Here is a 25,246-nt window from a genome sequence, read left to right as displayed (position 1 = left end):
ATATATATTGTAAATTCCTCATTAAAAATCTATAACTCATTCTTCGATTTTTTTTTTGCTTCTTTTCGTAGTGTTGTAATTTACTCATGAAAGGGAAAAAAATACAAGGATACAAGAACATTGCTGAGAAGGACAACATATTCAGAGAATGAGTTTTCTATTCTAGTCATTGGGTTATAAATGGGTTGTTTTCATATTATAAAATAAGATATTTTTTGTACTCATTGTTCCAAAGGTATAATAATAAATTGATCATTATATATTAGTATAACATAAATACTAATTAGTCTATGTGACAAGAACTAATGATAGAGGACTTATAGTAGTAGGTAGTAAATCTAAAAAAGCAAGGATCGATTTAGATGAAAAAAGAAAAAAAAGTCAAAAAAAAAAAAAAAACCAAACATAAAAAAGAGGCACCTAAATAAAAACATTCTTATAGAATTTATAAATTTGATTCATTTTCGTGATCCATTTGTATCTCCATATTCTTTGGAAGTTTAGAAATAACATATTTATAATATAAACACATTTTCCTTATTATCTCCATCAATTCTTATCTTCATTTTGGCTATCATAATCAATAATATCTTTAAGTTCTCTAGGACAAGGGTCCATCAGCCCCATCGACAACCGGTCGCTACCAACCTTCCATTCTTGGCCCGCCAGTCCGCAGCGTTGTTGCCTTCCCTATTCGTGTGTGAAAATTTCAAACTTGTGAAGGATGCCAAAATTTGAAGGCAATCATTGACAATGCCCCTAAGACGCCACGGCACGCCTTTCACTCCTTGGAATATACTAACCATGGTTGTTGCATCTGTCTCTACGATAATCTTGTCCCATCTCCCCCGAGCCTTGAGGAGTACTACATATATGGCTTTGGCTTCGTAGAATTCAATAGAGATCTTGCTAGTAGGTTCCGTCCTTGTTAGCCTCACTTGGGCCAACTCGTTTCTCGCAATAAACCCTACTCCCCCTTAGCTTGCTCTCCACATAAAAACTGTCAATATTAATTTTGATTTAACCTCTCGATGGGGGCGCCATTTTGTCTTCAGCCTTGAGCCGCCCCAACGATGGTCCTTCACTAGTTGGCACCAATACTCTTGGGTTAGATTAATCGCTTGGATAGCCACCACCCTTAGAGTAGATTTCGCCGCTCTGAAAACTCTATTGTTGCGCTCTTTTCATATTCCCCAAAGTGATGCAGCTATTGTTGCTTTAGTCCATGCATCATTAGACGGGTCATTGCTCCAGGATTTGCTATTGGAGAATAACTTGTTATATATGTTCTTATATATTTTAATACTAAATGCTAGTTATTATGTGATATAAGAAAAATTTTAACACAGTGATAAAACTGTTCGTCATCATTTTAGACAAATAATAAAAGCCATTACATAACTCTCTCAAAATTGTAATTATTTGCCATCCACATTTATTCATCTTGAAGTAGAAAATAAAAGCAACTTATTTTTTTTTTTTACTTCAAGGTTTGGCATAGTATATATTCTTGAATTTTCACCTCATTAATCAAAGTACAGTGGCACTAAATTTGTTTTGAATTATATTGGTTTAATCGATAAAACTATAGTTATCAAAATTGGATCCAGCATTGAGAATGTCAGGGGTGTCGGATCACTAGGTTATTGGTTCAATTGGTAGCTCACGAGGTTAGATTGTTATTTTTTAAAAATATTTAAATAATATCTAAATAAATCTAAATAATTTTAAAAATAAATAAATATTTATAAAAATAGTATAATTGTATGTATATCCCTCAAAACGAATGTCATTTATATAGATACCTTCATGGTTATTTTCAAGTTAAGTTATTTAATATAAAAAAATAAAAATACTATTAACTAAGAGAAATACTTAAAAACAAGAATAAAGATAATTTTGTCGGGATGCACGAAATTTATATTTTGAGAGATATACATGTAAATATAAAACTTTAGATAAACATATAAGCAAATAGGACTTTTCAAGGACAACAGTTATGTTATAAACTAAATAATTTTTAAATTTTAGGACCAAAGTACCATTAAGATATAGAAAATAATTAAATATTAAGAATAATTATATAATTTTGCAAAAATAGTTGATGGGCTAGTTGCCCAAAAATCAGCTGGGTTGCATTGTTCACGGAATCAATTGTTTATCCGGTCTAATAATAAAATTAAAGTAATTTGATGGTCGATTCATCGGTCTGGTCCGGTTATGATAGGTATGGATAAAACACATGTTCCAATATCCATTTTACTCGAATTATATTACTCCTATTGCAGTAGAAAATGGTCATTATCATATAATATTCTTATTGCAAGTGATTTCCATATTAAATTTATCTATATATGGGCAGGTTGGAAAGGCATTTCATGTAAAAATATTGCAGCAGTTTTTATAACAAGATTTTAATATTTCAAAAAACAAATACTATTTAGTAGACTATGCTAATACACTAAATTTTATTGTTCTATATAGAGAAGTAAAATATTATTTATTGAAATAAGAGATAATATAAAGTCAACCTAGAGATTAAGAATTATTTAATCTTCACTATGCATTTGTAAGAAATATTATATAATTAGTTTTTTTTAACCATCGACCAAACTAATAATTTGTTGTCTAGCCATTATCTATATGCCCTAAAATTTAAGTATTTTTTTTTAATCTAAGAGGATTGATTCTTTGTCCTAACTTATGTCTAGCATATGAACTTTTGAATGATTAAAAATATTTTTATTTATAAATATGGCATAAGTTCTTAAAAGTGCATTACAAAAATCCTAAAAGCATTAGCAAAGTTATAAAAAGTACATTTCACAATAATAATATCTAAAATCATTTATACGAGGAATATATATTTATAGCTTGACATAAGTCCAATGTAATTGGCTAGTGTGGGCTCTGTAGCCTAGCAGGCTAATGACTGTCATTTAATTATAAGTTGTAGAAGCGCTAACTATGGATTTATATGATGGGCTATGATACTAAATTGATGGATTTTCGTATTAAATTTAGGTGTTACAAACCAAATCTGGAACGATCTGTCTATAGGATGATTATGAAAGGTAGAGGTAGCTTCGTGAGTTAGGGTTCTAATGACTTTGCTTTTATCTAAATCACAGATCAAGATGAAAAGATAAAAATAAAATAGTGGAGATATGTCAAGGAGGGCAGAATAGTAATACCGACGTTATGACGGTCGTCGGAGGGTGGTGAACGGTGGTGGATGGCCAAGGGTGGTGGTGGATGACTGTGTAGTAGGGTGGCTGCTGGAGGTAGGAGGTGGCTAGGGTTTGGATGCTTGAAGGGTTCTACGGTTATGATCTACTCCTATGAAGATAAAGACAATCTAATGGCTAATGTAAAAAAATAAGGATGAGAATAATAACTAGCTAAACTCAGATTTCTCAATGATTCAATTCTCTTTAATACATGTCCACTCCTATTTATAGGAGTAAAAATCCATAGCGGATCGGATCCACATGCGGATTATCCGATTTATTTGAAATTCAAACAACAAGATAAAGCTAGCTAACTAACTAAATCAGCCTTCTTTTTATCTTTCTCGCATTAATCTTCATTTTGCCATAGATAGATTCCGAATCTTTGTGAATACCAAGTTGTAGATCTAAAGTTTAGCAATCTTATCCATCTGGTTTGATATTATTCTGACTTCTGTAGAATATTCTGACTTCTGTAGAATATTCTACGAATATTTTCCCAAAACTGCATAGAGCTGGATTTATCTAATTAAATAAAATTCTAACATTCTAACTAAATCAAATTAGCAAATAAGATAACTAGACTCAATCCATTGAGTCTAATCTCCCCTTGATGTGATCTGATCTGACCCGATTCGCATAAATCCACCACGCAACGATTCCTTTAAGATTTGGATGTATTATAGGAATCAGTCCGCGCAACCGTAACTTCCTGATCTACAGCTTTTGTATTTATGCCTTTGCATATTCGAACTTCAACTCGGATGAAAACACGAAAGAACGTGGGTGATGGTGGTGGTGACGGGTGGAGTTTAGGGTTATGGATGGGTATGGAGATGAAGATAGATTATGGATGTGATTAAGGGAAGTAAATGAAGGGATCAAAGTGGTCGAGATCCCAAAGAAGAGGGGTGGCTCGACAGTCGAGAGAGATTAGAAGCTACGAGAAACTTTACTAACGGTAGAGGTGAAAGGATGGTGAAGAGGGAGGAGGGAGAGTCTAGAGAGAAGATAGGAGGCAGGAAATCAATAATCCAATATCATTATGAAGTTGGCTGCTATCCACATATTTATAGAGACTAGCCAACAAGTCCTAAAACAATATAAAACCCTAATTCTAGAGGATTCCTATCGATCGTGTTCGAACGCACTCAAAAAGCTCTATATCTAGATGTGTGAACGCGATACAGGCGTTCGAACTCGCCCGACCGCGTTCAAACGCACAGTATGCGTTCTTTGTATTTGCGAACCTGATGTAGGCGTTCATAAGGACGTTCGAACATGACCCCTCCTGCGTTCGAACGCGACATATAGAAATTTTATTTTAATAAAAATCTATAACTAATGTAATGAGAAAAGATCCTAACTAAGTGTATCACTATATTGGATAAAATTTTTGCTTTCCTAATTTTTTATTTATTAGGAGAGAATGTATACTTTAGAGGTGGCATAGGTAAGTATCAACTTTTTTTTTAATTGTAAGTGAAGAGTTTTTCTCCAAACTCTCTCTCTCTCTCTTTCTTTAAAAATCACATCTCACATAAAAATTTCATAATAACGAAATTTTGTTTTGATATACAACACTTAAATGTGTGAAATGAACTTCAATATATATTTCTTTACAGGGGTGTATTTCGACATACATCGTATATAATTTATAAATATTATGTTTTAAAATATTTATGTAGAGCAACAAAATATTTTGACATATAATCTACATAATTTTATTAGTATATTTGGATTCCATATATACTGATTATAGATTCTATAGATACTAACTATAAATTTCGTAGTTATTATTTATGAATTTCATATTATTACATGCTATGCACACCCCGAGACAAGTTTAAATATTTTACTATGTCAATTGTGTATTTGAGTGGTAGAACAATAAAAGAAAACATGAAATATTTTCATACTTAGAGTTTTTTTAATAGATTCTCCTAATAGAAGTAAATATATTTCTTAATTTTATTTCAATTAGTATTAGAGTATACCTAGATTCATATTTTTTTAGTTGGTATATTCAGATTCCATATATGCTAATTCTAAATTCTGTAGGTACCAATTCCAAATTTCATAGTTACAAATTTTAGATTACATTATTATTACTACAGATTCTTGAGATACTAACTATGAATTTTAGATATAATATTTCTATATACACTCTGTTATAAATAAAACTACTCATTTTATTAAATTAAATTATATGTATAGTGACCAGTAATAGATTTTATAGATATTATAATCGGGTTCTATAGTTGTATATTTAAATTCTATATATACTAACTTTAGATTTTTGTAGTTATTATAGATTTAAAAAAATTAATTATAGATTTTGTAATTACTAACTATGGATTGCTAATTACTAACTATTAATATCTAATTACTAGCAATGAGTTCCTAAAATATATCTATGCAATCCACAAACATATATATGGAATTCACAAATTATATATATTAAATCCAAAGAGAATTTTTAAATAATCAAAAATGAATATTTATAAAATCTATAATTATATTTATGAAATTTATATATTATCTTAGTCCATCTCTATGGTTATACATTTTACTATCAAATAAGTATAAAGTGTTTTGATAAATTAGGTATATTTCAAACAATAACGAGAGATTTTTTTTATCTTCAACAATGTCAATAAAAGATCAATAAAAGAATTAACTTCCTTTGTTAGAAAAAGATACTTAATAGCATCATTGTATTCATCTGGATGCTCTTTTATTAATTTATAAAATTTTATTATATTTTCCAGTGTGATGAAATAATTTTTAATGTATAAAAGATGAGTACTTCTATATAATATATATATATATATATATATATATATATTATACTCTTTTACTCTTTTAGCGTTCTGTATATGAAAAAAATACTGTAATATGACGGTATAAGAGTAAACTTTTTAGCTAACATTTTTATTGGAGAGAAGAAAAATAGAAAGAGAAAGTTTGGTTAAGCACTCAGAAAAATAAATAAATAATATATATTTCATCTCTCAATATATGATATTTTTCCTACCAGGAAAGGAAGAGAAGTAGAAATATATATTTTTTTTTATAGTTTAAAAATGATATGAATTCTATGTGCATTTAATGTTATGAGATCTTCTTAACTTTGGTGTAATAGTATTTTTGATATTTTGAGAAAAGAATTGGATAAACCAATATGTAACGGTGCAAAATATAAACTAGAATAGTTTATTGTGCAAAGCACGTGAATTTAATTGTATATATTTCAAATTTATATATGAATATTATCTAATGCAATAAAATCTCATATATGTATAAAATAATTTTTAATTTCTGCTCCCAACTGAACAAAAAAAATGACACTTATATATGGAAGACAAAATCTGCATTAATAATATATTTCAGATAACTTAAAGATGTCTTTTTTTGTAGTACTATCGTGTTATCCAATAACATATAGATGCATGAAGAAATAAATCTGAATTATCTAGGCAATTAATTAAAACACTCTAACTTTCCTCAGGTTGCTTTGCTGAAGTCCGAAAGAAAACATCACAATTAACCCTCGATTTGCCAAAAGGAACATCTCGTGGGTCATGCCTTGAATTGATAAGTCATGATTTTTTTTTTCTTTTTTCAAAAATCGGGAAAGATAGGATGACTTGAAATGCTTATTATTTTTTATGTCATATGAAAATGTAATAATATTACACTTTTAATCTGGTTTATGATTAAATACCTAATTTTTAAAGTCCACTTTAACCTATCTTAAAATAATATTAAGAAATAAGTCTTGCTAGTAGCCCTCCCTAAATATAGAGACACTTATGTTTTACAGAACTTTTAGCTGTATTATCTAGGTTTCAAGATATATATGTCGCCGGATAATTGCTCCGAATCAAACGCTAAAACCTGCTCTAAGCTATTCCTCAAAGCTAATTGTAGTGCCGAGTCATCAATTGAGTCGAGAGCTAAGACACTAAACCACTAAATAATTTATCAATAATATTATTTAATACTAGAGTCAAACTCATAATCTTTCTAGTCATGGAAAAGATATCTATCCAACTCTAACAGAGTCAGACTTGGTAAAGGATAATGTTTTGGGTGGAATGCTCGGTAACTCTTGAATCTTGATCCATTCTTTCTTTGGAAAGAAAAATATCTCGCAAATTAACTGCCAAACCCTCCAACAGTTCACTCGCACAGCACGTGCAGGATTCGACCCCCTCGGCACCAAATCTACGTATACACAACTCGCTTCTCTATTTTCTTCTCCCGCCTCTGTAATCTTCCGTTCTCCATCCCTCCTGATGGCGGTCTCTTCTACCCCTTCCCTGCAACTCTCCACCCTCATCCCCCGCTCCGAGAAAAAGAAGCCCCTCTACCCCACCACTGAAACCCTAAAGAGCCGCCTCCTCCGGAAGGGCGTCGCCCCCACTCCCAAGATCCTCCACGCCCTCCGCAAGAAGGAGACCCAGAAATCCCTCCGTAGAACCACGAAAAAAGCCCTAGCTGATGAAGTTCTAAGTTTGTCTGAGTCCCAGAGGCAGGAAATGGAGGAAGAGGCGCAGTTCCGAGAGATCTCTGCCGAGTATCGTGCCTTGAAGGAGGAGCTTGCCGGAAGGCCGTGGGAGAGGTCAGGCGGTGTCGATTTGAGAGGAATAGTGAGCGCGAGGGAGGGGGATGGTGGGGGAAGGCTGAAAGGGGAGCACTTGGAGGAGTTGAGGGATATGCTTGCGGAGAGGAATGGTAGTCGATTTCAGTGGCTTCTGGAGGATGATGTCGAGGTGGATGTGGGCGTTGAGGAGGGAAGAGAGAGAAAGGTGGCTGCTTTGAAGCAAACACAGATGGGAGATGACGAGAAGATTGAGTTGCTCGTAAGAAGGTGTGAGCTTTGCCTTTTTCCTCATCTTCTTACTAGATATAGTCTCTATAATTGCTTTCAAATGTTTATAAGAATTATTTGAAAGATGCGATCATGTTGCTTGGAAGATCGGATTTTCGAATTTTCTTGAAAAATTTCCATCGGATATTTTGCATTTAAGCTGATATGATGCCTTTTTATATTCCTTCCTGAGTCTGTGACTATGAGGACTTCAAATGAAATTAATTAAATTTACTCCTTACTGTTGGTTGGTTCTTCCGGAGTTTACCTCGAATAATATTACAAGATAAGCTTTTGAAGACATTGTGATACAGGCTTAGCGACTCAGACCTGAGTTCGCATGACTGGAAGTTTCCAAGGTTGATGAAGCAATCAGGTTTGCTCTTTACAGAGATGTATCTACTGAAAATAGTTGAAGGGCTTGGAGCTCTTGGAAATTGGAGGCAAGCTCTGTCTGTCGTTGAATGGGTCTATAAAGAAAAGGAATATGAGCACCGAAAAAGCAGGTAAAAGTTGTATGGAGGGTTATTTGTTTTTAGAGTGTTACTTATTTGTACGACAAGTTTCTTTCTCTTTTATATTTATTCTTTCTTCATGTGGAATTGTGATAGAGGAATTTCAAGACTGATTAGAGTTGTTTCTTGTACAGGTTTGTGTATACAAAACTTTTAGCCGTCCTTGGAAAAGCAAGGAGACCTACTGAAGCTCTCAAAATTTTCGATGTAATGCGGGTAAGTCTTTCTTCATGTTGCTTAAGTAAAGTAGTTACTTCTATATTAACATCACTGGCTATTCCAGAAGAATTTGAAATTGCTTGTTTTGATGTATTTGGTATCTCATATTATCCTGTAATTTCACTTTGGATGTAGGGAGATGCTCAGATATATCCTGATATGGCTGCATACCGTACTATTGCTGTTACACTTGGTCAAGCTGGTTTTGTGAATGAGCTAACCAAGATTGTTGAGTTCATGAGGCAGAAGCCTTTAAAAAAGACTAGAAATATGAGAAGCAAAAATTGGGATCCAACCTTGGAGCCAGATGTGATCATATATAATGCTGTGAGGGCAACTTCTTTCAACATGTGGATATTCCTTGGGTTAATTACATTATGGCTCCCTCAGCTATCACTCCATATCACTTTGACCCCCTTAAGAGAAAAAGTGGATAGATAAACCCTTTGAATTATCTAATTGTGCACTAAGCCTCTTCCATTAGAAATTATATTAGAAAAAAGTTTAAAAATTGACTAATGACTTAGATGGATAAAAATGTCCTTAATTTCTCTTCCCCTTTTCTGTTAGAAATAAAATTTAAAGGAATTAGAGAAGATCATTTAGAATTTATTATTTGGAAAAGTTGTCATATAGACCACTAAAGAAAAAGATGGAAGGATATGGAAGAAAGATGGGGTATTTTTGTCCATATATTAAGTTAGTCAAATTTAGAGGACTTAGTGATACATTTAAATAGTTTAGGGAGTGTATATGATAAATTGTTTTCTTGAGTGGATGAAAGTGATATAGAGAAATAGTTGAAGGGATCAGATGTAATTAACCCTATTTGTTAGATAAGTTGTGGATAGAATCATCAGATTCTCTTAATTGCCTTTTTCTTAATAATATTGATATGTTGCAGGTGCTAAATGCCTGTATCCCATCTCGTCAATGGAAAGGGGTATTTTGGGTGTTGGAGCAAATGAGACATGCTGGTATGAAACCTACTGCAGCAAGCTATGGGTTGTCCATGGAAGTAAGTCAGGAAACTGCCATTCATTTTCTGAGCTGGATCTTTGGTCCTCAAAAATTGTGAATTGATTGGATCATTGGACTACTTTATTGTTGCCTCTATATTATCAGTGTAAGAACATCAAATACGACATGTTTCTGTGGTAGTAAGACAGGTCAAGTGAGCCAGCTTGAGAGAAACATCTTGTTCAGATTAGCTTGACTCAAGCACCTTATAAGTAATCTTGCAGAGCACTAGCTGAAAATTCTATTATTTTTCCATAACTCATTTGCTTATCTTAAACCAATAAAATTTTAAGATAGTTTGTTCTTGCATGATGCTTCTAGTCATAAGAAATTTTAATATTTTTCGTTAGATTATATATGATTTGAGATTTTGCATGGCAAAATTATTTAACAAATTGACCAAATATTTAGTTTTTATTTAAGATCTGAAAGTTTTAAAGTTTGACAAACTTAAAGGACTTGAGGTTAATTTTACTAGATGTGCTACCAAATCCTACCTTATCACATCCCTAGTTAATGAATTACAGTGATGAGAGTTTCCAGAAATCAGGTCTCCAAACTGATAGACACTGTCAGTGAGAGCTCCTCAAGGATGCTAAATGGTCTTTTTTGTCTGGCGGAAAAAGCGCTTGCAGACCTCTAATCTTTTAGGCCTTGTTTTTTTTTTGAGTTTAGGAACTCCTTCTAAACTAATTCAGGGACTTTTAATTAGTTCAGTAACCAAATATTTTTTTATTTTTTTCATATCTAACTAAGTTTGCTCTCGAAAATATCAAGACTAAGAAATAATACTAACTAATCGAGTTCGGAGTTTAATCTCAAACCAAACAAGGGTATCAATGGTTTTCCCCCTTATTTTCCTGGATAGCAAGATAAGTCAGTACGTTGGGACTTTTCATTTTAGTATGTCAGAACTTGCTGTGCTTGTGGGGACTGTTAGTTAATGCATAAGAAGATGAAGCATTTGATCAGAAACAAGAGAATAGCTAGATGCTTGTATCCTAGATCTCCTTTTCCTGGTAGTCTAGTACCATATCTACCCTCAGGTTTTGTATGTTAGACTTACAGGTGCTGCTTGTTGAAAGGTGATGCTGAATGCGGGGAAACACGATCTTGTTCACAAATTCTTTGAAAAAATGCGGAAAGGTGGACTGGCTCCAAAGGCATTGACATACAAAGGTAGGAGTAAGAAGCATTACTTTTATGCTTTTCCTTTCATTGTTAGTTGTACCAGTATCTGCTAGGCTTCTTAATCATGCATCCAAAATTTGCAGTTCTTGTAAGAACATTTTGGAAAGAAGGCAAAATAGATGAAGCAGTTGAAGCTGTTAGGCAGATGGAACAGAGAGGAGTGGTTGGAGCAGCCAGCGTTTATTATGAACTGGCATGCTGCCTCTGCAACAATGGAAGGTGGCAGGATGCTATGATGGAGGTGTGCTACACATGATCCACTTTTGTGCTGTATTTTGGTATTGCAGGGTTACTCAATAAATAATTGTGATATGCACTACTTCTACATTTCCAGTTGATGACCTGGTTAGGTGTTTATTTTTGCAATTTTCAGATTACAATCATTTCATGAAGCCCTATTTAAAATAGTATGTATGCATTTGTTGTAAAAATGTTAATTCTAGAGTAGGTCCCTTTTGCATGAGGTTGGTATAAAAGTATAAAACTTGGAGGTGATGAAAGGTTAGTGATAGAGAATCATTGAGTGACACGTTGACCTATTCTTGGGTGCCTTTTTTGAGCTTATATATTTTTTAAAGCATCCTTAAGGCACAAAAATGCAGTGCAAATGTAGAACTATGACTTCTATGATGAATCAATAGTTTGTTATATATAAGGTCTTATTATTTCTGAACTGTTCAGAACTGATTTTGTAGGTGCCATGTTCTTTTTATGTATGCAAATCAGTGCACTGTCTTCTTATAAAGCCAAAAAACTGTATAAAATGGTTGTCGTAAAGGATCTACAGTTTTCATGCAAGTATGATCTGCTGGTATGTACCTGTGTCCTAGCATTATTTGTTCATTCGAGGCTGATCTTTTGTTGAAGCCTGTCCATTTCTCTTGGTTCTTAGCAATCATATAACTTTACTGAGAAGATTTATCTAATATTCTTTCATCATCATGTTTAACTTTTGTTCTGGCTACTGAAGACATTCTTTCTACTCAGTCCTGTCACTTTCCAGTTATCTGTGTCAAATTATTTTAAGAAATTTTCTCACAATTATCTTTTTCTTTATATGTGAAAAATGTGGTTTTCTTCATATATGCGTGTGCTTGCATTCATCATACATAGTTAGATAGGATTTTATATAATTTGAGTACAGATGTTGTCTATGATATTGACTTCTTGCATGTCTCCATTCATTTGTTTCGTAGATGACTAGTATTCTTGACCTAGTATTATAAATATTAGTGCGTACACTAAGTTTATATATCAAGGAAAGATGTGAATGCTCTGTTGTTTGATAGTTTGTTTTACATGACTGCATATTGAGTGATTCTCTTTTGAGTTATAATTGTCACATAGAAGAGTCCAAATTATCTAGACATACATACAATTAAGCTTGTATTTGTAAATGTCATACAGGTTCAGAAGCTTAAAAATCTTCCTATTACTAAACCACTGGAAGTGTCATTTACTGGTATGATCTTAGCCTCGTTGGATGGGGGATATATTAACGACTGTATCTCAATTTTTGAACTCATGAAGGATCATTGTAGCCCTAACATTGGAACCATAAATGCCATGCTGAAAGTTTATCATCATTTGGATATGTTTGGAAAGGCAAAGGAGCTATTTGAAAACATCAAGACTCCCTTTTCTGGTTCTGGAATATGTAGTCATGATAGTCCATCACTTAAGGCAGATGCTTATACATATCGTTCTATGCTTGAGGCATCAGCTTCTGCCCTCCAGTGGGAGTATTTTGAGTATGTGTACAAGGAGATGGCTCTATCTGGTTACCAACTAGACCAACGTAAATATGCATGGTTGCTGGTTGAAGCATCCAAATCTGGAAAGGTGAGCAGTGTTTGTCTCTTATTTTGAACTGCTCATTGCAAATCCCTTTGGTATAGATTCTTTAACCATTGGTTTTCAAATACATGCTAGTCTTGTACTACTCATGCTTTGATATCACTAAGAATAGGCCGAGTATGCTTGTTTGAAGTAAGATCTTTAGTTTAGAAACGTAGTTTCCTGCAAGGTTCATCGGATCGGCCGATCCTGATCCATGGCCAATTCCAGTCAAATGACTAGAATCGGCCGGTTTTGATCAAATCGGGCCAAATCCATTATGGATTTGACCTGGATTTAACCTGGAGACAACAATTATTGATGTCCTCAAGCTCTTTCTCTTTCTCTTTTTATTCTTTTCTTCTCACTCTCTCTCTTTCACTCTTTTTTCCTTTTATTCTCACTCTCACTTTCTAATGGAGAGATCTAGCTCCAACAAACTCCGGCGACGCAAATCTCACTCCAGCTAACTTCAACGAACTATGGTTCATTAAGTATGCATTGTTTAAAACCATCACACGATTCATATATTGGTTATTATCCTCCTCAATATCCTCCTCAGTATCCTCATACACAAGATTCACATATTAATTATTATCCTTCTCAGATTTAACAAAATTCATTTGATATGAATGATATGATGCATTTGGAGCATTAGATCTTAGACATTATTATTTTCAAACTTAAGATGATTATGATGACGACCACAGGGATTTACGAGAGTCAATTCAGTATTCATCGGATTTTGATTTTAGAGTAAGTTAGTACTTTTGTTTAATTTTTAGCTCATATGTTCTTATTTTGTTGTTATGTTTTCTAAAATTTTAGAAATTTTTCTGCATTTTTAAATAATATTTAGAATTTTATGTAATTAAAAAAAATCTGATCTGACCGGGCGACCAATATAGCCGATTCGGGCGACCAATATAGCCGATTCGGGCGACCGATACGGCTTATCCGGCCACCACATATCATTTTTTCGAAAGGCCGATCCTAACTTTTAAAACCTTGGTTTCTTGAGCCTGACATACATGACAATATAGATGTTTAAACTTTGTATAAAGTTTAACGAAGAAATATGATCGACACGAGACTCTTTAATATGGTAATGTTGCTTTTTGAGTGCAAGTGAAAAATTGGAGCTTGCAAATAATTTGGTAGTGGTGCTTGCTACTGTGGCCTTTTCCTACCTTTCATACTATGTCATAGTACTTCCCTTTGTACTGGTACAAGTCCTTTAAATCGTTAAGCTGTATTTCCCTGTGTACATCTGCACTTATCCTTGCCAAATATGTTCAGTCATTTTTTAACCTCTCTTTACAGAATTGTCCTAAGCTAGTGTTTCTCATTTGCTTATTGCTTCTATATGATACTAGGTTTTAATTCTATAAGGGAAACTATTTTCTGCTCATTTTATGCCTTGTCTTTTTATGAACAGTCATGCTTTGCATACTTCATACAGCTAGGCATTCTTTATTGGAGCAGTTATTTAATATGAACCTTCTATCACTAAATGCGAGTTACATAACTGTACAATTTTCTCTTCCCATAAACATATATTTGGTCAATAATAAAGTTAGTTGGAAACTCTGTTTTTGAGGTCAGTTAGTAGGAATTTGATGGTCTGAAATGTATTAATTTATTGATATGGTCATGCTGAGTTTGCCTTGTTGCAGCATGATACTGGTTATCTTTGTTTGACTTGTAGTTGTATAAACAACATTTATTGCTTTAACATGGTATGTGTCCTCGAGACCAAATCCTATTGAATATTTCTTTCTTATATCAATTTATGTAGAAGAATAGTCATCAGTAGATCAGTAGAGTACTTGACTATCCTCTATGGTGTGCAGTGGTATTTGCTGGAGCATGCATTTGATACCATCCTGGAGGCGGGAGAGGTTCCCCATGTATCCATGTTTGCTGAAATCATATGCCACTCCATTGGTCAGAATAACTTTGGAAGGATTGTGAATCTGATTAACGGCATGGCTCACGCCTCATTTAAAGTGAGTGAGTCGCAGTGGACAGATCTCTTCCAGCATAACATGGATCGGTTTAGCAAGAATGCATTTCAAGACCTCTTGAACCATCTCAGTGGTTGTAATCTTGTTATGGAAGAACCTGTTCCTGATTTCCTGAGATCATTGCAGTCCCTTTGTGGAATGATACTGTTAAAAAGTACCCATCTGCTTGCTGATGCCAGTGATGTTTCATCAAGTCATCCAACATATCTGGAGGATGCCAACAGTGCAGACAGCAATAGGAAGGCTCTGGACTGTTTCCCAATTAAACCAATTATAGATTTTGGTGGTGCTCTACCTACTTATGCACGAAATAACCTCTCCTCAGTTAGCAATGTTGATACCAAGGAAACTGGTGGACAGGCAGGTGTTACTTCAGAAAAAACTGTTACTGTATCATCCTGCACAACTTGTGACAAAGAGTTGCAATCAGTTCATTGCAACTCACAGGCTTCTGTAACTGATGAAACACTTGACTTGCTAAGAGCTGATGTTGGGAACCTCTTTGCAGAGCTGCCATCAGCATCAGAGATCCTCCAAAAATGGAAGCAAGACAGATTGAAGGATGATTTAATTCCTAAACATCATGATACCATCAGCTAGTGAGAAGTTTGAAGAGGAAAGATAGCAAGCAGCCCCCTCCTGGTCTTCAGCTTGGCATTTCCAAAACACAGATTCTAATGATAGAATAGTTTTTTCATACATCAATTTTTGCTGGTATTGTATAGTGAATACGGAAAACTTCCAAGTAAAGTATCTCGTTCTTTTCTGTTAAAATTTTGTAATTCGTGTTGTTTCTAGTATGGTTTTGCCCTTCTGTAGCATAGGCAATCGAAGGCAAGTGATTGGTTTGACAAAGTTGTAGAAGCATACAGAGACCTGGGAATAGGGGTGAAAACGGATCGGATACGGATCGGATAGTGCTCAACCCATATCCGGATCCGTATTTTTAGTTCGGATACGGATTCGGATACGGATATTAGACGGATAACAAAATTAAAAACCATATCCTAACTAAACGGATACGGATAATTTTCGGATAAAGGATCGGATCTTAAACGAATATTGATTAAATTTAAAATAATTATAATATTTTATTTAAATATAATTAACACAAAATTATTAAGAGTTTTTATAAGAAATTATTTTTTTGTATGTCAAATATATAAAATTAGAGAAATTAATCTCTATAAATAATATATAACGTATTATTAATAATAATATTAATACTTACTATTTAAATAAGCAAATTAAAAAACTGTAAATCATTTAAAAAATATGCGGATAAACGGATATCCGATATCCGTATCCGAATCCGAAAATTATATCCGACCCGTATCCGAATCCGTATCCGAATTTTTTTCAAAAATTCTATCCGTATCCGTATCCGAATTCGAATCGGATAGAAATTTTTTATCCGAATCCGATCCGAGTCGGGTCGGATAGCGGGTCGGGTCGGAGTTAATCTGACCCGTTTTCACCCCTACCTGGGAAGCATGGCTCATCAGACAATACAAAAGGTTCCGTGCATATGTTGGCAAAGTTTTGCCGTTAGTGGATGTCCCTTAATGAATGTCTTTTTTTTAGTCATTCATGCGTCTAAAAGCTAGATATATGCCCTAAACAAATGGTCAATTGTCCTTAGATACGGAGGTACTTAGATTTTACTAAATTTTTTAGCCAATATAGTAAGCTGCTTAGTTTAGTTTTAAATTATGTGCATTGCCGAACACAATTACTTCTAATTAAATGTCGTTGAGACTTGCTTTAAGTCGTTGCGTTGCCAAGCTCTTCCTCCAAATCAATTGTATTACCGAATTATTAATCGCACTATTGAGTCGTTGAGTCAAGCCATCGAACCATCAAATAATTTTCTTCATAATATTGTCTAGGGTTAGAGTCGAACTCACAATCTCTTTGTCATGGGAAGGTAACTCTACTAGAGTTGATTGGTCTCTTAATGAATATATGAAAGAAAATTTAGTTAGATTTCATCTTTTAACAATCTTTCACATGCTGCCAGCTAATGAAAGTGATACTACTCAAACCAAATTAAGTATATTTGTCTCCTCTCGTTAGCAGCATTTTTGCTATACAAGATAGAAGAGTATTATCAGTCCATAGTTATATCCAACATATGTAGTTCAGCAGGCTTCTTTCTTATATTTTCATCAGATTATTACCCTAAAAGCTAGAATCTTACTATATTTTGACGTCCTTTGATGATGCTGTTAGAGCAAGGAATGATATGATTAAAGTCAGAATTGAGTCAAAGTCTTTAAATTGCAAAAATTTATAGTCCATGCAATTTCGAAAAATTGATCATCAATACCTGAATAATATGAAACCAAAATGTTAATATTAGACCATTAATATCATGATCTATATTTTTCGTACTAAGACTTTTTTTAGATTGAGATTTTATATGGGGCAGAATGAAGTTAAAATCTAAGGGATATATATATATATATATATATATATATGATAGTTAGTTTAGATATGTTTAATTAATTATTTTTTGTTCGGACTTCGAGATGATTCTCTCCAAACTTCTTCAAATTACTTCTGTCCAAATTTATTGAGAGATGACTAAGACTTCACTCTTTGAAATACTTTCATTAGCAAACTCCGTCTTTATATTCAAGCTAAAGTCAGGGTAGCTTGACGTACTTCGCTTGCAGATGCCTTCCACATAGCACAATGATATGGGAAAAACTTCTGGTATTAAAGACGGGATGAAAAATATCTTGGATAGGGACATACATATGAGGTAGACCAGCCCATTTGCGACCATAATGGTGCGGCCATTGTGACAACTGTGTTCACACAAGCTTTAGTGTGATCACTCGTGGCTAGGGTTAGTTTAGAGACTTATAGAGATCCTTTACGACCTTTGACATGACGCTTTATAGTAGCGCAAGTGAAGGAGTAAAGAGCCAAATGTTTGTACTTTTATTGCAACGAGTAAATTATCCCAAGGCACAAATGTGTTGGACTAGCAACAATAATATTGATAGGGGAGCCGGTTGGCATTGAGATTGGGGCTAAGGCATATGAAGAAGATGGATAAGAGAAAGAGGTCATTGAAGAAATTGGGGATGTGGAGGAGGGAATCTATGTTGAGGATCTTCCTGCATGCATATCTAGGGTCTACTGCATCGCGAATTATATAGATGGAAGAACAGTGAAGAATTATACAGTTCGCATTCACATTAAAGGTGGAAGTACTAATAATTTTTCTCAATGAGAAGATGATTCAAAAAATAGGATTGGAGGTCGAACCTACACTAGTTTAAATGCCACCATTGAGAACAATACAAAATTGAGAGATCAAATTCAGGTGCAGCAATACATTTATTGAACAGCTTGCCCAAACCAATGTAGTAGCTATTTCATAAAGTTGATCAAGGGTCCCTTGATGGAGCAACTTGTCAATGTTTTACACGCTGATCTATCTTATGTATGGTAGGAATTTGCGAGGTATTTGATGTGCTGAAGAGTTTATCAATGGCTAGATCTCATGATCACTGAAATGAGATTGTGCTCGATACATGATTGACAAATGTGCGACCATACTACTACTCGCACATCCAAAAGGAAGAAATTACTAAGTTGGTTGCTAGTGGGATCAGCACTCAAATTTGACAATATCCGACCCTCAAATCTAATTTGGAGAATATGACACCACTGATAACTCATCTAATAAATCTTCTATCATCGGCATTGGATATCAGTCTTTGATGATGATGCGTTCATTACTCGGTAGTCTACACAAATTGTCAAGTCTCATCTTTCTTTCGTACTAGCAACACTAGGCTTTTCGCACCCACGACAAAAACCATTAATATATGCATATGGCCTTACCAATGAATTGGTGATCTATGAAGGACTAATGAATGATATCTTTAGCCCTCTATCAGTATTTACTTGTATTTTTGATGATATCTTGATGTATAGTTTTACCTAGGAGGAGCACTTGAGTCATTGTAAGGGGGCGTTAGCTAATCCACCAAACCATTTACATGTGAAGATGTCCAAGTGCCTTTGGGATCAACGAGAATAGATTATCTTGGACATACTATTTAAGCCATAGGAATTGAGACGGACTTAAGAAAATTGTGAACATGGTGAGATGGCCATTATTGACAAATTTGAGGGACCAACGTGGTTTTCTTTGTCTTACGGGCTACTTTTATCGATTTATCAAATGGTATAATTAGATTGCTGTCCCATTGACATTCTTATTAAAGAAGAGTGAATTTAGATGGATGGACAAAACACGAGATGTTTTTAAGAAGTTGAAAATAACTATGACCTCTGTTTCCATTTTCTTGCTAAATTTTTTGAAGGCATGCGTTATTAAATGCAATGCTTTGGGAGTTGGTATTGGAGCCGTGCTCATGGAATGTCAACTTGTGGCTTATCTCAGCAAGGCTCTCTCACATAAATCTCGGCAACTATCTAAGTATGAGCGAGAGATGTTGGCTACTGTTCGTGCTATCATAAAGTAGCGTTCGTATTTAATCTGTCGCCGCTTTGTTATTTGCACAAACCATTAAAGTTTACCTTACGTTTTGGGTCAGTAGATATATGCATTGCAACAACAGTGAGATGGATCCAAATTACTTAGATACGAGTATAAAATAATATATAAAAAGGGAATGAAGAGTTGAGCTGCGGATGCACTATCGCAATAGCTTGATCCGAGCGAGTTAGTAACTTGCTTGAACAAGTTGGATTCAATGGAGAATGAGCTATATGAGGATTCCTAAACAGAGATTGTGATTTACCTTGAGGCCAATATGAATAGAAGTACTGTGGATTTGATATGATTATAATCAAAATTGAGCTTGAGCTAGAAATAAATTTGAGCCCTTGAATTGCAAGAATTTACAATCTGCGTAGTTTCTAAAATAATAATAAAATATTCGTACAACATCTGTAAGAAGGATTAGATTAGTGATGTTATGATCTACGTTTTTCTTATTCACTTCCTTTAGATTCAGACTTTATTTGGAGCAGAATGAAGTTACAATTTGAGAGAAATATAATTACTAGTTAGATAGGTTTAAATGTTTGTTTCTTATTTGATTTTAGAACTTTTTGTATTTTCTATAAATACTGTATTATGACTTGTATTATAGGCATGCTTATGAATTAAATGAATTTATCTTTCTCAATCTCTTTATCTCTATCTCTAGCCATCTTGTAGCAAATCTTGCGGCAATATTATTTCTCGGCCTGTGCAACCTACTCTCTATCTCTAGCTCTTTCTATCTTCTAGCAAATCTCTCTCTACCTTTGCCACCCTCTCATCTTAGCGGTTTTCCCATTTTCTCACCATGCACAACCCTACCAGAGCCATTATTCACATTCCAGCATCACTTACATTAACCCTAGCTTTAATTCATTTATCATCTATTGTATCTAAACCCTAAATAATCCTACCACATAGCTGCACCTTTCCACGATTTTTCATTCAATCCAAACACCGCCCGACAACCTCGTGTAGTCCCTAAAAGTCCATCCTTAAATCTCATCCATTAATTGATCATTAGATCAACCTCATTGAGAGACCTTACCTGTGTGGATGCACACTTGAGAAGGCTGGTGTGCACCACTCCAAAATACTCGCAGGTAACCCCACAGCTCGATTGAGTTCGATATGGACCTGCCCTGGCCAATGGTGAGCATCGCATTCGAACTCCTGCTGCTGTCCTTGGTGGAGTCGCATCAAGGAACCTCCTGTAGATGCAGTATGCTCATGGACTATAGGCTAAATGGTAGTGGCACAACATGCTAAACTGAAGAAAAGCATTTATTACATTCAGAAATCCCACATCACACTTAATTGGGTATTTACAAGGGAATAAGCAAATGCTCCTTAAATTATTCCTCACTTCTTATGATGAAAAAAACATCCAATATCCACATATTAGAACGCAGCCAATTGTATTCCCGCGCACCTGACAGTAGCATAAGCCATCACAGGAGTATGATAACAGCTTTTCAACCTGAGCAAAACCAACATAGTTAATAACGCAAGGAATTCTAGGAGAGAGCTCAATGCATATCATGTAACAGATACAAATCATGAAAAGATTAAATAGTCATCTTGTATATAGTTGCAATGTAGAATGTACTATATGTTAAAAAGAGCCGCTGATAATGCACTTTAGGTTCTTCTGCCTACAATTTTTCACACAAGATATTAATAATTCAAATTATGCAATTTATAAGGTTACTCTGCAAATTACTTGTCATAGCCGGGATGGAAGCATAGAACCAAAACATTGAGTCATGCCATCCATTACTCAATACTCTGGGGTCATATCATACATGATGGGAGACTCCAATTTGATTCAAGAAGCTGACATCACTTCTCATTTGGTTGAAGGAAATGGTTAGATTAACAGGAGCATTTTTAGATGGCTACCTTAGCTCAGAGGACAAGTAAATAACCAATACATCATCAATATGACCATTAATATACTATCTGTTAGAGAATATTTATGATACGAGTGCCCATGTTGTGTTACCGTGTTAGAATACTATGTCTTAATGGAGGATTTGATCTGATCATACAGAAAATCACTCCAGAAAACTATCCCCAAAACAACAAATATATATCATTGCTGCTACTGCTAATAGTCTGCATGATCATTATGTAGCATTATCCTGAAAGATTACTAGATTTTATCATTTCCTGTTATCTCAAGTAGAGTTCTGAAGTCCCTATTACACCCATCACAACATCAATCGTGGAAAGCAACCTTCATTAATTAAGCTTTTGTAAAGGGATCTTAATCAAGTATGCCTCTACATGAATCCTATATATATAGATAGATAGATTTACAAGCCTATAGATGTATCAGAAACATTGTTTGATCTGAAATGTATAAGGTACTGGATATACTAAAATTATGAATGTGATCTGAAATGTAGAATATAATTACTGATGTGATCTCAAATATATAAGCCTATGAATGTACTAAAATTACAAATGTGATCTGGAATGCAGAAGCTAACTACTGATGTGATCTCAAATATACAAGTCTACAGATGTGTACACATTATTGACATGATTTTTATTTGAAGATAAGAACTGTTTGAACGCACCAAATTTGTTTGTTCAGATGCAGCTCTTTTCTAATAACAAGATATTAGATAAGAGATGTCTACAAGAAATCCACAGCTCCCCATATTATTGAATGTCTAAATTCCCCCAGTTTCAGATCAACAATTCTTTCTACACGAGTAGATAGACATAGGCACACTAAACAATGTTCGCTGACCAAATATATCAAATAGTAAAACTACTGTGCAAAGTCTCCCTTTTGATTGTATTGTAAAATATCTTACATATGACTCCGGATAACTTTCTAAGCATAGCCTCCAAAAGATGACTATCAAAGAAACAGTTAATATCATTAGTGCATACAATCTCCTCACGACAATGCGTAGAATCTGTCAATAGATTTTGCCCCCTCTAGAGCAAATTCTTAGCTCAATGAATGCTTGTGCAAAGGGCAGATGTTTAGGGTTCTAAAAACATAGTAAGGCCTAACTTACTAGATAGGGTCAAGCGAAAGTTAGAGTTTTGGATCCAGTCCAATGATAGAACCATTACTTATTGAGGTTGAGGGTTTATCTTTTCATCTTCCTATAGCTTAACAAACTCAGTGACTGGATTGAGCTGTCTTCAATTTCTGAGTTCTGACAAGAGAATCTAAGACGATCTCAGCAAAGTATCCAAGTGAAGGGCTTTAGTTGCTCTCGCCAACTCTAACCCATATCCTTGTCATCTAGTGTGCACAATATGACAAGAAGTTTGAGCAGCATAGCTCGGTGCTGCTCAGCGTGCACCATGCCGACAATATGCCATCAATGCCCTCATGCCACTTGCTTAATATGAAAGTTCTTTTCCTTTTGCTTTTATAGGCATGAGGATATCTTAGTCTCATTATCAAAATTTACCATTTAATTCAAATCCTTCCTTGACTTCTCTTCCTTATCGACATCCTTCTACAACAACCCAATTAGGTAAAGAGTCTTCAACTAATGCTTGGACTCAATATCTGGAATTACTTGGCTTAGGTTTTATTTGTACTTATGTAATTAACAAATTATATTTCAAAACATAATTTATATTCATGTAATATGTCTAAATTTTATGTATGAACATATACACAAAGTATGAAATATTTGATTAAGAATATTGATGTGAAAAATTGATTTTGAAGTTAAAATTTTATTGAAGTGCTCAAACGGTATTATAAAGATTTGAGTAGTATAAAAAAAATACTCAAGGGCACAGAAATGACCACTCTGTATTCAACTATCTATTCTGCTATTCGAACGCACCCTACAGTTGTTTGTAGTACGTTCATACATACAGAGAACATCTTTTGGTATTCGAACGCACTTGGAGGCCATTTGAATGCGGTCGCAAAACTTTTTGACTTTATCTTTATAAGATATAAAAGGGTTGGGATACCCTAATCCTAGATGAGGTCGGTCATTGATTACAAGAGATATTTATATTATCTCTAGGAGGTATATAAAAGGGTTTAATCTAATCCTAAAAATACCATCTATAATCAATAGATCATCTTTTGGAGGCTATTGGAGATCACTTCTCTACTTTAGACAAAATGTGTTCTATCATTTTTATCTCACGCATTTACATCATATCCGAAAGAACTATGTCTTGAGGGTCACTGAGACGGAAGAATGAATCTCGAGGGCCATTGAGATTTGAAACACTTATTATGAAAGCAGTGTATCGCGGAGTCTATCGAACAAGGTTGGTATAGATTGAGTCGTGAGAATCGGTGAATGATCTATAAGCTTTTTGTTAACCGCTATAATTTTTAGTGATTAGTTTTGGTTCGAGTTTGGATCCATTGTTTTTTACTATTTAAAGTTTTTCCACCAAAAAATTTGGTGTTTATCTTTGCTTTATTCGTTAATTATTATTCCGCAATTTTACTTAAGCAAAAGGGTTGAGAATCGTGCCTAGGGTTCTTATAGATATATCCGCATGTCTACAAGTTTTTTCACTTAGCACAAATATCGTATCATAAGAATCCATATTATATTTATCAAGAATCATTTTACCACTATCCATGACCAGTGATCAATAAAGGGGAACATCTTGCAGCAATTATATCAAATTTGAACGTAAGCAGTTCATACAAAACTAATCGACTATCAGATACTAAATTGATATAAGTAGCCACATGATATAAGCAACACTAGTATCCAGCTTCACCAGAAAGAAAAGAATTTCACAACTAGAGTCAACCAGTAACTACATAGATTGCATCATGAGACCAAAAGGATCTCAAGCACTTACATATTTACAGATAATTGCCAAAAGAAGCCAGCATTCATCCCATCTGCCACTGCAATCACGACATAAACCCCAACTTTCTATTCAGCAGAAGATTAAAAGAGAAAAAAAACCTAACCAAACCAATCTAAAATTTCTAACGTACAAGAACCTTCTCACCTTGAGAACCGGCTCCCCTTTATCCGATACATTAGATTGCTTCGCCGCCGCCATCTGCTTTCGAGCTGCCCTCCCAGCCGCCGACTTTTCGTATTCCTCTTGCCTGCAACCAATCTTCTTAAGGTCAAACGCAGAATTCTCCATGATCTTATAGAACCTATCACTTCTTCAATCATAAGGGAGAGAATAAATCCGATTCTATTCGGTTTCAGATAATTAAAAACTTTATCAAAAGGGATTGGCCAATGATTTGCATAGGAATCATTGTGGGGACAGAGATAGAAGGGGAGATTAGGGCAAAAAATTGCCTCCTTTGAGCGGCTTCAGCGGCTTTAGCGCGGGCTTCTTGGGATTCGAGGCGGTCTGCTTCGCGCCTCTCTGCCTTCGAAGGCCCGAAGCACGAGCAAAGAGGCATCGTCTTCTTCTTCTTCCCTTCGTCGTAGACTACGCCTTGGTTGGGTCACACTCACACAACGAAAAAGGATTCCAGACTCACCATCGGGAATACCTTTAACATATTCTAACTTTTAACTAAGAAGTTCTTCAAGTATTCTATTTATTTATATTATTACTATTGCTATTATTATTGTGCCGAAAAAGGTGAGAGAAAAGATGTTAAGAATGTTAAAAAACGGCTACAAAGTTCCTTTCGGACAAGCACGGGCTCCACCTAATCGGTTGGAAATCTCATTACCAAACCTATGGGGGCCTAGTCATTAGGAACCTCTAGTGTCTGTCGCTACCTGTTGGTGAACAAAAGGGCCTTATAGGCCTTGAATAAACATAAGTACATCCGGTTCCGACTGATTTAGACAGGTATG

At 34.6% G+C, this 25,246-nt stretch overlaps 2 protein-coding genes across 2 annotated transcripts; one reads left to right on the top strand and one right to left on the bottom strand.

Annotated features, from left to right (window-relative positions):
• Positions 1-7,455: 7,455 nt before the first annotated feature.
• On the top strand, positions 7,456-15,688 carry LOC140787457 (pentatricopeptide repeat-containing protein At5g67570, chloroplastic). The gene is made up of 9 exons (XM_073136380.1): positions 7,456-8,106; positions 8,421-8,612; positions 8,756-8,837; positions 8,976-9,167; positions 9,745-9,858; positions 10,946-11,039; positions 11,135-11,292; positions 12,459-12,893; positions 14,741-15,688. Exons 1-9 carry the CDS (start codon positions 7,532-7,534, stop codon positions 15,512-15,514), a joined length of 2,616 nt encoding a protein of 871 aa, XP_072992481.1. The 5' UTR covers positions 7,456-7,531; the 3' UTR covers positions 15,515-15,688.
• Positions 15,689-20,711: 5,023 nt separating this feature from the next.
• LOC140785741 (uncharacterized) lies at positions 20,712-24,960 on the bottom strand. The gene is made up of 4 exons (XM_073133716.1): positions 24,734-24,960; positions 24,426-24,528; positions 24,270-24,346; positions 20,712-20,925 (listed from the first exon to the last, which is right to left on the bottom strand). Exons 1-4 carry the CDS (start codon positions 24,838-24,840, stop codon positions 20,847-20,849), a joined length of 366 nt encoding a protein of 121 aa, XP_072989817.1. The 5' UTR covers positions 24,841-24,960; the 3' UTR covers positions 20,712-20,846.
• Between the last annotated feature and the right edge of the window lie 286 nt (positions 24,961-25,246).

This window comes from Typha latifolia, chromosome 4 (assembly GCF_019914945.1).
Source record: "Typha latifolia isolate L0001 chromosome 4, TyphaL0001v2, whole genome shotgun sequence".
Classification (NCBI taxonomy): Eukaryota; Viridiplantae; Streptophyta; class Magnoliopsida; order Poales; family Typhaceae; genus Typha; species Typha latifolia.
This window is presented reverse-complemented; position numbering and strand designations above follow the sequence as displayed.

Excerpts from the sequence above, each read along its gene's own strand:
- LOC140787457 (XM_073136380.1), top strand. The coding sequence starts at position 7,532 with ATGGCGGTCTCTTCTACCCCTTCCCTGCAACTCTCCACCCTCATCCCC. Across the intron at positions 9,168-9,744 it reads ATGTGATCATATATAATGCT|GTGCTAAATGCCTGTATCCC; the intron begins GTGAGGGCAACT and ends GATATGTTGCAG. Across the intron at positions 11,293-12,458 it reads GGCAGGATGCTATGATGGAG|GTTCAGAAGCTTAAAAATCT; the intron begins GTGTGCTACACA and ends AATGTCATACAG.
- LOC140785741 (XM_073133716.1), bottom strand. The coding sequence starts at position 24,840 with ATGCCTCTTTGCTCGTGCTTCGGGCCTTCGAAGGCAGAGAGGCGCGAA. Across the intron at positions 24,347-24,425 it reads AAGGGGAGCCGGTTCTCAAG|AAAGTTGGGGTTTATGTCGT; the intron begins GTGAGAAGGTTC and ends TCTGCTGAATAG. Across the intron at positions 20,926-24,269 it reads TGGCAATTATCTGTAAATAT|GTTGAAAAGCTGTTATCATA; the intron begins GTAAGTGCTTGA and ends GGTTTTGCTCAG.